This window comes from Cervus canadensis, chromosome 4 (assembly GCF_019320065.1).
Source record: "Cervus canadensis isolate Bull #8, Minnesota chromosome 4, ASM1932006v1, whole genome shotgun sequence".
Taxonomy (NCBI): domain Eukaryota; kingdom Metazoa; phylum Chordata; class Mammalia; order Artiodactyla; family Cervidae; genus Cervus; species Cervus canadensis.
Genome location: NC_057389.1, coordinates 101,891,997 through 101,906,492, shown reverse-complemented (window position 1 = coordinate 101,906,492; position 14,496 = coordinate 101,891,997). Strand labels below are relative to the sequence as shown.

The 14,496-nt window shown below is 38.9% G+C and overlaps 1 protein-coding gene across 1 annotated transcript; it reads right to left on the bottom strand.

Annotated features, from left to right (window-relative positions):
• Positions 1 to 8,705: 8,705 nt before the first annotated feature.
• On the bottom strand, positions 8,706 to 9,650 carry LOC122439364 (olfactory receptor 10H4-like). The gene has a single exon (XM_043464436.1). The coding sequence runs from the start codon at positions 9,633 to 9,635 to the stop codon at positions 8,706 to 8,708; it is 930 nt and encodes a 309-aa protein (XP_043320371.1). The 5' UTR covers positions 9,636 to 9,650.
• Between the last annotated feature and the right edge of the window lie 4,846 nt (positions 9,651 to 14,496).

Sequence of the window (14,496 nt, the reverse complement as noted above, 5' to 3'; positions counted from 1 at the left end):
GTGGCCGGTGTGGAGGTGGTCAGAATATGGTGGAAAGATGAGCATACCCTCATCTGTAAAGGGGATTAATAATGACTACCCTGCATGGCTGTTGTAAAGACTGGTGTGTGTGTGTGTGTGTGTGTGTGTGTGTGTGTGTGTGATAGCACCTATTACCTACTGAGTAGGTGCTCAATAAATATTAACTTTTCCCTCCCCCTGCCTTGGTCTCTGTGTCTGATAATTTTTATTTTAATCAAACAGCTTTATTGAGCTATAATTCACATATTGAAAGTACACAACTCAATTGGCCTTTAATATGTTTATAGAGTTATACAGTTGTCACCTTAATCATTTAAAAATAGTTTTGTCACTCTGTGAAGAAACCTATGTCCCTTCCTTTCTTATCAATCACTTCCTTCTTCTTCCCAATGCCCTTACCTCCCAGACTTAGGAAATGTCTTATCTGATTTGTCTGTTTTGCCTATTCTGGATATTTCATATAAATGGAATCATACACAGTGTGGTCTCTTTGAGTAGATTCTTTAACTTAGCACATAGTTCAAGGTTCTTCTATGTTGTAGAATGTAGCAGAACTTCATTAATCTTTATTGCCATAAGTATGGTTAAGTATGGATGGTCTTCCCAGGCGGTGTTAGTGAGTAAAGAATACACCAGCCAATGCAGGAGACATAGGTTTGATCCCTGGGTCAGGAAGATACCCTGGAGGAGTGCATGGCAACCCTCTCCAGTATTCTTGCTTGGAGAAGACCAAGGACAGAGGAGCCTGGTGGGCTACAGTTCAAAGGGTTGCAAAGAAGTTCCACAAATCAAATCTCAATCAAAATATGTAACTCTGGGAAATCCCTGGTGATCCATTGGTTAGGACTCAGCACTTTCACTGCCAGGGCTTGGGTTCAGTCTCTGGTCAGGGAACTATGGCTGGATAGTGATAAAAGATAGAGTCAGTTCAGTTCAGTTCAGTCACTCAGTCGTGTCTGACTCTGCAACCCCATGAATCACAGCATGCCAGGCCTCCCTGTCGATCACCAACTCCCAGAGTCTACTCAAACTCATGTCCATCGAGTCGGTGATGCCATCCAGCCATCTCATCCTCTGTCGTCCCCTTCTCCTCCTGCCCCCAATCTCTCCCAGCATTAGGATCTTCTCCAGTGAGACAATTCTTCGCATGAGGTGGCCAAAGTACTGGAGTTTCAGCTTGAAGCATCAGTCCTTCCAATGAATACCCAGGACTGATCTCCTCTCTAGGATGGACCGGTTGGATCTCCTTGCAGTCCAAGGGACTCTCAAGAGTCTTCTCCAACACCACAGTTCAAAAGCATCAATTTTTTGGTGTTCAGCTTTCTTCACAGTCCAACTCTCACATCCATACATGACCACTGGAAAAACCATAGCCTTGACTAGATGGACCTTTGTTGGCAAAGTTATGTGTCTGCATCTTAATATGTTATCTAGGTTGGTCATAACTTCCTTCCAAGGAGTAAGCATCTTTTAATTTCATGGCTGCAATCACCATCTGCAGTGACTTTGGAGCCCCCCAAAATAAGGTCTGACACTGTTTCCACTGCTTCCCCATCTATTTCCCATGAAGTGATGGGACCAGATGCCATGATCTTAGTTTTCTGAATGTTGAGCTTTAAGCCAACTTTTTCACTCTCCTCTTTCACTTTCAGCAAAGGTTTTTTAGTTCCTCTTCACTTTCTGCCATAAGAGTGGTGTCATCTGCATATCTGAGGTTATTGATATTTCTCCCGGCAGTCTTGATTCCAGCTTGTGCTTCTTCCACTCCAGCATTTCTCATGATGTATTCTGCATATAAGTTAAATAAGCAGGGTGACAATATACAGCCTTGACATACTCCTTTTCCTATTTGGGACCAGTCTGTTGTTCCATGTCTAGCTCTAACTGTTGCTTCCTGACCTGCATATAGGTTTCTCAAGAGGCAGGTCAGGTGGTCTGGTATTCCCATCTCTTTCAGAATTTTCCAGTTTATTGTGATCCACACAGTCAAAGGTTTTGGCATAGTCAATAAAGCAGAAATAGATGTTTTTCTGGAACTCTCTTGCTTTTTCGATGATCCAGTGGATGTTGGCAGTTTGATCTCTGGTTCCTCTGCCTTTTCTAAATCCAGCTTGAACATCTGGAAGGTCACAGTTCACGTATTGCTGAAGCCTGGCTTGGAGAATTTTGAGCATTACTTTACTAGTGTGTGAGATGAGTACAATTGTGTGGTAGTTTGAGCATTCTTTAGCATTTCCTTTCTTAGGGATTGTAATGAAAACTGACCTTTTCCAGTCCTGTGGCCACTGTTGAGTTTTCCAAATTTGCTGGCCTATTGAGTGCAGCACTTTCACAGCACCATCTTTCAGGATTTGAAATAGCTCAACTGGAATTCCATCACCTCCACTAGCTTTATTCATAGTGATGCTTCCTAAAGCCCACTTGACTTCACATTCCAGGATGTCTGGCTCTAGGTATCTGGGTCATGAAGATCTTTTTTGTACAGTTCTTCTGTGTATTCTTGCCACCTCTTCTTAATATATTCTGCTTCTGTTAGGTCCATACCATTTCTGCCCTTTATCAAACCCATCTTTGCATGAAATGTTCCTTTGGTATCTCTAATTTTCTTGAAGAGATCTCTGTTCTGGGGAGCTGGTCTCTAGCTGTGACCCTCCCGGTGGATGTCAACCATCCAGAATTTCAGGAAGTCTTTGGTTAGAAACTGGAAGCCTGTTTGCAGTTTGGTAGGGGATGCTGTCTCTGGGGCCGAGTTTGCCCCTTTTCCCTCCCCCATGCCTCCTGCCTCTGGCGGGGGATGGGCCGGTCCGCCGCCGGCTAACTCGTCTCTGGAATTGCTCAGTCTTTCTTTTGTTCTGCCAATGGCCGGCAGTGTGTTTGGTTCGCGTTCTTTTCATCGGTTAATTTTCTCTCTCTCTCTTGCTACCCCACAGTTTAAGTTGCTATCTCATGTTAGCTCCCTCTGATTGCCCTCAGGGCATTCAGGCCTGGTCTTTACCCTAAGCAATGCCGCCCGGTCCTCTCCTTTCAGCCCCCACTTGCTGGTGGCAGATCCAAGCATCTGGGGTACTTTTCTGCTGGGAGTTGCTTTTAGGCATGTAATCTGTGGGTTTTATTTATTTTTCCTCCCAGTTAGGTTGCCCTCCGAGATTTGAAAACTTCCCCAGACCCATCAGTGAGAGGGTTTCCTGGTGTTTGGAAACTTCCTCTATTACCTTCCTCTATTACTGTCCCTTCCCGGGACGGGTCTCTGTCCTTAGCTCCTTTGTCTCTCTTTTTATCTTTTATATTTTGTTCTACCTCCTTTCAAAGACAATGGACTGCTTTTCTGGGCGCCTGATGGCCTCTGCTAGCGATCAGAAGTTGTTTTGTGCAGTTTGCTCAACGTTCAAATGTTCTTTCGATGAATTTGTAGGGGAGAAAGTGGTCTCCCTGTCCTATTCCTCTGCCATCTTAGATCCTCCCTGGTGAATGATGTAGGATTTTTGATCTCTGAAGAAGAAGATTTAGCTTCAGTACCAGGGACCAGGCTTGATTCTTGAAGAGATCTCTAGTCTTTCCCATTCTGTTGTTTTCCTCTATGTCTTTGCATTGATCATGGAGGAAGGCTTTCTTATCTCTCCTTGCTATTCTTTGGAACTCTGCATTCAAATGGGAATATCTTTCCTTTTCTCCTTTGCTTTTCACTTCTCTTCTTTTCACAGCTATTTGTAAGGCCTCCTCAGACAGCCATTTTGCTTTTTTGCATTTTTTTTTCATGGGGATGGTCTGGATCCCTGTCTCCTGTATAATGTCACGAACCTCTGTCCATAGTTCATCAGGCACTCTGTCTATCAGATCTAGTCCCTTAAATCTATTTCTCACTTCCACCATATAATCATAAGGGATTTGATTTAGATCATAGCTGAATGGTCTAGTGGTTTTCCCTACTTTCTTCAATAAGTACTACTCAACAGATATATACATATATATATACACACATACACATATACATATCTGTTGAGTAGTACTTAGTTTCCCCATATCTTAGCTATTGTATTATAAATAATGTTGCTATGAATATTAGGGTTCAAGCACCTTTTAAAATCAGTATTTTTGCTTTCTTTGGCTATATACTCAACAGTGAGGTTGCTGGATCATGTGGTATTTCTATTTTTAGTTTTTGAGAAACCTCCATATCATTTTCTGTAGTGGTTACACCAACTTATATTCTCACCAAGAGTGTACTAGGGTTTCCTTTTATCTACATCCTCACTAACATTTACTATTCATAGACATTTTGATGATATTCTTCTTACAAGTGTGAGGTGATATTCACTGTGGTTTTGATTTGCAGTTCTCTGATGATTAGTGATGCTAAGTAGTTTTTCACTTGCCAATTCGTCATCAATATATCTCTTTTGGAAAAATTTCTATTCAGATCATCTGCCAATTTTGAGTTGGATTCTTTTTTTACATTGAGTTGCATGAGCTATTTATAAATTTTGGCTATTAACCCCTTATTGGTTATATAATTTGCAAGTATTTCTCCCACAAATTAGTTTGCCTTTTTACTTTGTCAATGATTTCCAAATCCTAAAAGATGATGCTGTGAAAGTGCTGGCTCACTATGCCAGCAAATTTGGAAAACTCAGCAGAGGCCACAGGACTGGAAAATGTCAGTATTCATTCCAGTTCCAAAGAAGGGTAGTGCCAAAGAAGTTTCAAACTATTGCACAATTGCACTCATCTCACATGTTAGCAATGTAATGATCAAAATTCTCCAAGCCACGCTTCAATAATATGTGAACCATGAACTTGCAGATGTTCAAGCTGGTTTTAGAAAAGGCAGAGGAACCAGAGATCAAGTTGCCAACGTCTGCTGGATCATTGAAAAAGCGAGAGAGTTCCAGAAAAACATCTATTTCTGCTTTATTGACTATGCCAAAGCCTTTGCCTGTGTGCATCTCAATAGACTGTGGAAAATTCTTAAAGAGATGGGAATATCAGATCACCTGACCTGCCTCTTAAGAAACGTATATGCAGGTCAGGAAGCAACAGTTAGAACTGGACATGGAACAACAGACTGGTTCCAAATAGGAAAAGGAGTATGTCAAGGCGATATATTGTCACCCTGCTTATTTAACTTATATGCAGAGTACATCATGAGAAACTCTGGGCTGGATGAAGCACAAGCTGGAATCAAGATTGCTGGCAGAAATATCAATAACCTCAGATATGCAGGTGACCCCACCCTTATGGCAGAAAGTGAAGAAGAACTAAAGAGCCTTTTGATGAAAGTGAAAGAGAAGAGTGAAAAAGTTGGCTTAAAACTCAACATTCAGAAAACTAAGATCATGGCATCCGGGCCCATAACTTCATGGTACATAGATGGGGAAACACTGGAAACAGTGGTAGACTTTATTTTTTGGGACTCCAAAATCACTGCAGATGGGGACTGCAGCCATGAAATTAAAAGACACTTACTCCTTGGAAGGAAAGTTATGACCAACCTAGACAGCATATTAAAAAGCAGAGACATTACTTTGTCAACAAAGGTCCATCTAGTCAAGGCTATGGTTTTTCCAGTAGTCATGTATGGATGTGAGAGCTGGACTATAAAGAAAGTTGAGCACCAAAGAATTGATGCTTTTGAACTGTGGTGTTGGAGAAGACTCTTGAGAGTCCCTTGGACTGCAAGGACATCCAGCCAGTCCATCCTAAAGAAAATCAGTCGTGAATGTTCATTGGAAGGACTGATGCTGAAGCTGAAACTCCAATACTTTGGCCACCTAATGTGAAGAGCTGAGTCATTTGAAAAGACCCTGATGTTGGGAAAGATTGAAGACAGGAGGAGAAGGGGATCACAGAGGATGAGATGGTCGGGTGGCATCACTGACTCAATGGACAAAAGTTGGAGTAAACTCTAGGAGTTGGTGACAGACAGGGAGGCCTGGCATGCCATGGGGTCACAGAGTCAGACACGACTGAGCAACTGAACTGAACTGAATGATTTCCATTGCAGTGCAAAGACTTTTTTAATTAGGTCCCATTTGTTTATTTTTCTTTTATTTATTCTGCTGTAGGAGGCTGAACCAAGAAAATATTGCTATGATTTAGGGCAAAGTGTGTTCTGCCTATGTTTTCTACCAAGAATTTTATGGCTTCAGATCTTACATAAAGACATTTAACCCATTATTAATTTTTAATATAGTGTTTGAGAATGTTTTAATCTCATTGTTTTACATGTAATTGTCCAGTTTTCTTGGATTGTTGTTTCTCCATTGTATATTGTAGATTGCTTTTGGTAGTATAGACTTTATAACAATATTATTCTTCTACCCATGAACATGGGATAACTTTCAATTTTTTGGTTGCATCTTCAGTTTTTTTCATGAATGCTTTATAGTTTTCAGAGAAAAGGTCACTTACCTCTTTGGTTAAGTTTATTCCCAGGTATTTTATTCTTTTTGATTTTGGGATAAAGAAAAGCAACAGATTTCTGTATATTAGTCTTATGAGTTACAAATTTACTGAATTCACTTACTAGTTGTGATTTTTTTTTAAAGTGGTGATTTTAGGATTTTCTGTATACATAGTGACATATCATCTGCAAATCGAGAAATCTTTACTTTTCTTTTCCACTTTGGATGCTTCTATATCTTTTCCTTGTCTGATTGCTGTATTTAGGATTTCCAATATTATGTCAAATAGAGGTGGCAAGAGTGGGCATCCTTGTCCTGATTCTGATTTTAGAGGAATAGTTTTCAACTTTTCATTCAGTTAAAATGTCAGCAGTGGGACTGTTCAAATGGTCTTCATTATGTTGAGATATGTTCCTTCTATACCAACTTTGATGAAAGTTTTTATCATGAATGAATGTTGAACTTTGTCAATTTTTTCTGCTACTAATGAGATAATCATGTGATTTGTATCCTCTCTTTTGTCTATGTGGTGTATCACACTGGTTGGTGTGTGGACATTGAACCATCTTTGCACCCCTGGAATTAGTCCAACTTGATAGTTATGTATAATCCTTTTTATAAATTGTTAAATTTGGTTTGCTAATATTTTTGAGGATTTTCATCTATATCATCAGGGATATTGACCTGTAACTTTCTTTTTTCCTTGTAGTGATTTTATCTGGTTTTGGTATCAGGGTAATGATGGCCTCATAGGATGAATTTGGGAGTGTTCCATCCTCTTTACTTTTTTTGCAGTATTTTGAGAAGGATAGGTATTAATTCTTCCTTATATATTTGGTTGAATTCCTCTGTGAAGCTGTTCAGTCCTAGAGATTAGTTTGTTAAACAACTGTTGGGTCAATAAAGAAACCAAAAGAAAAATTAAAAATTATCTTGAGGTGAATGAAAATGGATAACAACACAACACAACTTGGAATACAGCAAAAGTAGTTCTAAGAGAGAAGTTTATTGTGATAAACACTACAATAATAGAGAAAGAAAGATCCCAAATGAACACCTGAACTTTACATCTCAAAGAACTAGCAAAAGAACAGACAAAGCCCCAAATTAGTAGAAGGGAGGAACTAAAAAGAAATCAAAGCAGAAACAAATAAAACATAGATTAGAAAAACAATAGAAAAGATCAATGAAACTGAGAGTCGGCTCTTTGAAAAGATAAACAAAATTGACAAAAGTTTACTAGACTACTTAGGAGCAAAAAGAAGGCTCAAATAAAATAAAAAATGTAAATGCAGACATTAAAACTGATACCATAGGAATGCAAAAAACAGAAGAGACTATTATGAACAATTACACACCAACAAATTGGACAACCTAGAAGAGATGATAAATTCCTCCAAACATAAAACCTACCAAGACTGACTCATGAGAATTAGAAAATGTGAACAGATCAATAACAAGTAAAGAAATTGAACAAGCAATCAAAAATTTTGCAACAAAGAAAAGCCCAGAACCAAATGATTTCACAGGTAAATGTTACCAAAGGATCAATGCCAATCACTTTCAAACTCTTCCAAAAAGTTGAAGAGGGGATACTTCCAAATTCATTAACAATGCCAGCTTTGCCATTGTACCAAAGTCAGATAACAACAATACTAGAATAGAAAATTACTGGCCAATATCCTTGATAAATATAAATTCAAGTAATCTCAACAAAATACTAGTAAGCCAAGTTCAGAAGCATATTAAAAGAATCATAAACCAAGGGGGAGAGGCCAAGATGAAGGAGCAAATCACTTTTTCTTAGAAACAAATGCTTTATTTTCTTTTGTGCATTTCTTATGATTTAAATAATAATGACGATAAAACACTAGACATGGTCCTTGACATATGGAAAAGATCCAATTCTGGTGGCATTTCTTATTGTGTTTTGTTTATTTTATTCTTATTTTGGGGGATGGGAAAATAAAATCTTCTCTTGCTAATCCATTCAAAAAGAATCATGTGCATCAGGGTCCTGACACATCCATGTGGTGCTTCCCTCCTGCCTATAGATAGAGAACACATTCTTAGGCACAGATAACGAGATGGAGTTAATCTCACTGGGTATAAATAGGAGACTAGGATGGCTTGAGAGAATGCAAGAGGGAGAAAAATTTGAGATAAATAAAGCTAGTATGCACCAAACTTCTATGGAGTGTGGGTATTTTACAGACCAGAATCATTAAAAAAGTATTATAAAGACAGACATTATTATTTCCAACCCTTCTTTCAAACTTGCCATCAGGAACTTAGGGGACAGAAGGTTCTGCAGAAGCTTCTCTTTATGGCATTCTTCAGCTCTTTATTCCTGAGGCTGAAAATGATGGGGCTAAGAAAGGGGGTGAAGACTGTGTAGGTGGTGGCCAGCAGAGTGTTATTGTCCATGGAATGGGGGCCTTTGGGCTTGAGGTAGATGATGGAGGCAAAACCGTAGTGCACGACCACTATGGTGAGGTGGGAGACACAGGTGGAGAAGGTCTTGTGCCGGCCCTCAGCGGAGGGGATCCTCAAGATGGCAGCCACGATGAAGACATAGGAGAGAAAGATTAGGAATAAGCACCCCATCAGGGCTGTAACACAAATCATGATCACACCCATGGTGACAGAGGCTGTCTCCTTCCCACAGGCCAACTTCAAGAGGGAAAGCACATGGCAGAAAAAATGGTGTATCTCCTTAGACCTACAGAAGGTGAGGTGAAAAATGATCAGGGTCACCATCATCCCCATGACTGAGCCACCAGCCCAGCAGCAGGACACAAGGTGGGCACAGTCACGGGTGCTCATGAGCACGTTGTAGCGCAGGGGGTGGCAGATGGCCACGTAGCGGTCATAGCCCATGATCATGAGCAGGAAGGAGTGGGTGAAGCCAAACGTAAAGGAGAAGAACATCTGGCTGGCACAGGCCACAAAGGTGATGGAGTGATGGGTGGAGAGCATGTGAACCAGCATGTAAGGAGTGACCGCAACAGTGAACAGGATCTCGGAGATGGAGAGGGCACACAGGAAGAGGTACATGGGGGTGTGGAGGCTGTGCTCCCTCCAGACGGTGCCCATGATGAGCAGGTTCCCCAGCAGCGTGAACAGGTACATCAGCAGGTACAGCAGGAAGAAGGCAGGCAGGAGATGCTGAGGGAAGTTGGAGAAGCCGATGAGGATGAATTCAGACATCATGCTATAGTTTTGATTAGACAAGAATGCTGCATCTGGTGAGATCAGAAACAGAATGAAAGCACAATGGTTAAAACAGATTGATCACATGCAGAGGATGGAAGAACTAGTTAAATGACACCACAAGGAAGCAATCAGACAAATTCAAGGTGAATCATTCCACAGAACAATTGGTCTGGTCTCATCAATAAGCCAGGATCAAGAAAAGGATAAGGAGAAATTCAGGGGACATAACAATAATATGCAATATTGGGTACAAGATCAGATACTGATTTAGATAAGCTGGTTGTATTTTTAAGGAAATAGAGAAGCTTTTGATTGTGGTATGGATAAATGATGAAGTACAAATAATATTAAGAGATTATTATTGATTAATTTTTGGTTTCCCTGGTGGCTCAGATAGTAAAGAATCTGCCTGCAGTATGGGAGACCTGGGTTTGATCCCTGGGTTGGGAAAATCCCCTGGAGGAGAGCATGGTAACCTACTCCAGAATTCTTGCTTGGAGAATCCCCATGGACAGAGGAGCCTGGTGGGCTACAATCCATGGGGTCACAAAGAGTCGGCCATGACTGAGTGACTAAGCAGAGTACACATTAATTAATCTATTAATATTTTGTTCAGTCTTATTTTTTTGGCTGTGAAGGTAAACATTAGTAGTTTAAAGGGATACTGAAAAATAAAAAGTGATGAAAGTAGAAATGACAAATTTAAAGTTCGAGCAAATAAGATTGGAGCCATGTTTTTGTTAGACTCAGCAAACAATCTTTATCAGATTCACTATTCCAAGCATAGAAAAGCATACAGGTATTCTCCCCAGTGGGACCTACTAAGACCATGGGGCAAAACTTTCAGTTTTATTTGAAAATCGTGGATATTGGTAATTTTCTTCATTCCCCCTTTCTTCCTCCTACTCTTGATAAATAAATAGTGATTATTAGTTTTCTGTAAGTCTTTCTTTGTTTTGACATCCATATTTCCTATACACTCTATTCATGGATATCTAAAAGAACATGTGACTAAATACATAATTCAAAAATTAAAAAAATAAAGGCATACTGAAATTTAAAAAATTCACACACATGCACACACCAAGGGACAAAGGAATATTTCATGAAGGTTGAAAGAACATTGTATCAACCTACATGTATATAATTAACCTATATGAAAATATACACTTGAATGTTAGAAATTAATATTCAACACAACTTCAGTGAAATAATTATAAAATAGAAATTGATAATCAATACTAGATAGATAAGAAATGGGTAAGAAATGGAAGTTGGAAAATTTAACAGAGTTCAGAAATGCAATTTGGGTGTTATTAATTATAAATGACTATAATATTCAGACGTTAGCTCCTATATATATTTAAACTCTTCACAAAACAATATTAAACATGTTTTTTCAAGTACATAGAGGACTCTATAACAAAATTTTACCTTATTTTCAGACATAGAGAAATCCTCCATCTACTACAAAGTATAAATAATATATAGATTATAATACACTAAAGTTGGAAACCATTGGAGAAGGAATAGCTTTCCAAATCCATAAGTTAGAAGAATGTAGTATTAACCTCTTGCTTCAGTAGTAAGTCATAAAATAAATGAAGAGATATTTATAAAAAATAACTTAAGCATAAAATGTCAATTAACAAAACAACTAAAACATACCTTGAGGGGAATATGCAATTTTATATATTAAGAAATATATATATATATATATATATGTATATATGTACATATAGAAACTTTACCCAGAAAAGTATGCTTACTACAACTAAAATCAAGTGATGAAAATTAATTAGATAGAAACAGGAGAAAATGCCAATGAGAAAGCATAAAATTAAAATTGGGAGACAACTACAGAAATATGGATATTTAAAATGAATAAAAATGGTAAGAAAAATGTACGTTAAGAAATTGAAATAAAAGATGAATAAATTCTCAGAAACATAAAATTCCAAAACTGGTGCAAAAAGAAAAATAGAGACCCTGGGTATTCAAAAACGTTCTAAAGAAATTGGAATGTTAAAAGTCTTCCCCTTCCTATAACTATCAGCCCCAGTGGGTTTATGAATGTGCACTCATATACCTTTTAGGAACAATTGGTTAATAATCTTATACATGTTCTTCAAATAAAAGAAAAAATGGAAAAGATGGAAACTGCTGAGCTCATTTCATCAGGTTAATGCAATCTTGATTCTAAAACCAGGCAAAAATGTTATAAGAAATGACAGTTACTTGCTCACTTTACTTGTCAGTTTTTGATTTTGAAATCTATGACATCACCTAATCAATGAAATGATGTATTAAAATTAGTAAATTATGATCAAGTGGTGTTGATTGACATGAATGACAAAATGGTTCAGCATCATGTGGTTCACATAAATAAATTGAAAAAAATAATGTAAGTATTTTGACCAAGGAAAAAATGTATTTTCTTAAATTCAACTTCTATTTCTATTTCTGATATTTTAAATGTCCATGTAATGATTGCCTGTAATGTGGGAGACCTGAGTTCTATCCCTGGGTCAGGAAGATCTCCTGGAGAAGAGAATGGCAACCCACTCCAGTATTCTTGCCTGGAGAATCCTACGGACAGAGAAGCCTGCAGGCTACAGTCCATGGGGTCGCTAAGAGTCGGACAGGATTGAGCAACTAACACTTCCTTACCTTACTTTAGGTGTACAACATAATGATTTCACATATGTTTGTCTATTTATGATTTTTTAAAGCCCCTTTGCAACATGAAACGGAAGGGGAATTTCTTAGCTAGATAAAGAATACATCCTACAAAACTAGCAAATAGTATACTATGTGGGGACCTTTACATACATTATTTTACAATCAGGAAGAAGCCAAGGATACTCACTGTCTCTGCTGGTCTTTAACATGGAACTGAAAGTCATGAGTGGGGCCACAAGGAAAGAGAGGAAGCAGATACAGAAAGATTGAAGTGATAAGAACTGATCACCTGTTTGGAAAGATTAGAGAATCAAGATGTAATACGTTAGAATTAGGAGAGTGCAGTGATGCAGAAGGCAAGATTAGTTTCCCAAAACCACAATATTTCTTGTGCCCTTAAATCAGTAGTTATCATCAAAATTTAGATTTTAAGTAAAAAGTAAGGCAACAGTCTCAACTGACATAGATGATATAGAAACAGTTCTCAAGCATTTTGGCCTCAGGATTCCTTTATGCTAAAAAATTTTTGAGGCTCCTAAAAGGCATTTGTTTAGGTGGAATGTAATTATCAGTTTTTACCATATTAGATATTAAAACTAGAATCTTTAAAAATATTCAGTAATTCAGTTCAGCAGCTCAGTCGTGTCCAACTCTTTGCGACCCAGAGACATTACTTTGTCAACAAAGTCCATCTAGTCAAGGCTATGGTTTTTTCAGTGGTCATGTATGGATGTGAGAGTTGGACTATAAGGAAAGCTGAGTGCTGGAGAATTGATGCTTTTGAACTGTGGTGTTGGAGAAGACTCTTGAGAGTCCCTTGGACTGCAAGGAGAGCCAACCAGTCCATCCTAAAGGAAATCAGTCGTGAATATTCATTGGAAGGACTGATGCTGAAGCTGAAACTGCAACACTTTGGCCACCTGATGTGAAGAGCTGACTCACTACAAAAGACCCTGATGCTGGGAAAGATTGAGGGCAGAAGGAGAAGGGGACGACAGAGGATGAGATGGTTGGATGGCATCACCGACTCAATGGGCATGGGTTTGGGTGGACTCCGGGAGTTGGTGATGGACAAGGAGGCCTGGTGTGCTGCGGTTCATGGGGTCACAAAGAGTTGGACATGACTGAGCGGCTGAACTGAACTGAGACTGCAGCATGCCAGGCCTCCCTGTCCATCACCAACTCCCGGAGTTTGCTCAAACTCGTGTCCTTCGAGTTGGTGATGCCATCCAACCATCTCATCCTTTGTCGTCTCCTTCTTCTCCCACCTTCAGTCTTTCCCAGCATCAGGGTCTTTTCCAATGAGTCAGCTCTTCGCATCAGGTGGCCAAAGTATTGCAGTTTCAGCTTCAGCATCAGTTCTTCCAATGAATATTCACGACTGATTTCCTTTAGGATGGACTGGTTGGATCTCCTTGCAATCCAAGGGACTCTCAAGAGTCTTCTCCAACACCACAGTTCAAAAGCATCAATTCTCCGGCACTCAACTTCCTTTATAGTCCAGCTCTCACATCCATACATGACTACTGGAAAAACCATAACTTTGACTAGATGGACCTTTGTCTGCATTCAGTAATTAGTACACTTTAAAATCAATAATAAATCTATTGCATGTTAACATTAGTAAGATATTTATACAAGGTGATTACAATGTTCAAAAACATTTAGTGAGAAGAGTGGTCTTTTATTATGTGTTTGAAAATATATCTAGTGTCTGCCTTGATAGAAAACAACCTAATGCTCATATCTATTTCTTCATTTAGTCTGTGATAACATATTGTTTGAACTTGTCTGGTGGCTCAGACGGTAATTGGGCTTCTCTGGTGGCTCAGATGGGAAAAAAATCTGCCTTCAGTGCAGGAGACCTGGGTTTGATCCCTGGGTCAGAAAGATCCCCTGGAGAAGGGGATGTCTACCCACTCCAGTATTCTTGCCTGGAGAATTCCATGGAAAGAGGAGCCTTGCAGTGTTTTAGTTGAAGTATATGATTAAAACACATCCACACATGTAATTGGTAAAATAAGGACCTAATGACCTAAAGACCCCAGGAAATGTCTCTGGGATCCCTAGGAATTCTCACCTTGCTTTGAAAAGCACTGTAATTACAATATCTAGAAATCAACATAAATATGCAATATATCCAAAGACTTTAAAGCATTAATAACAATGTAGAAGG

What these genes read in the sequence shown, in the direction of transcription:
- LOC122439364 (XM_043464436.1), bottom strand. Translation starts at nt 9,635, where the DNA reads ATGATGTCTGAATTCATCCTCATCGGCTTCTCCAACTTCCCTCAGCAT.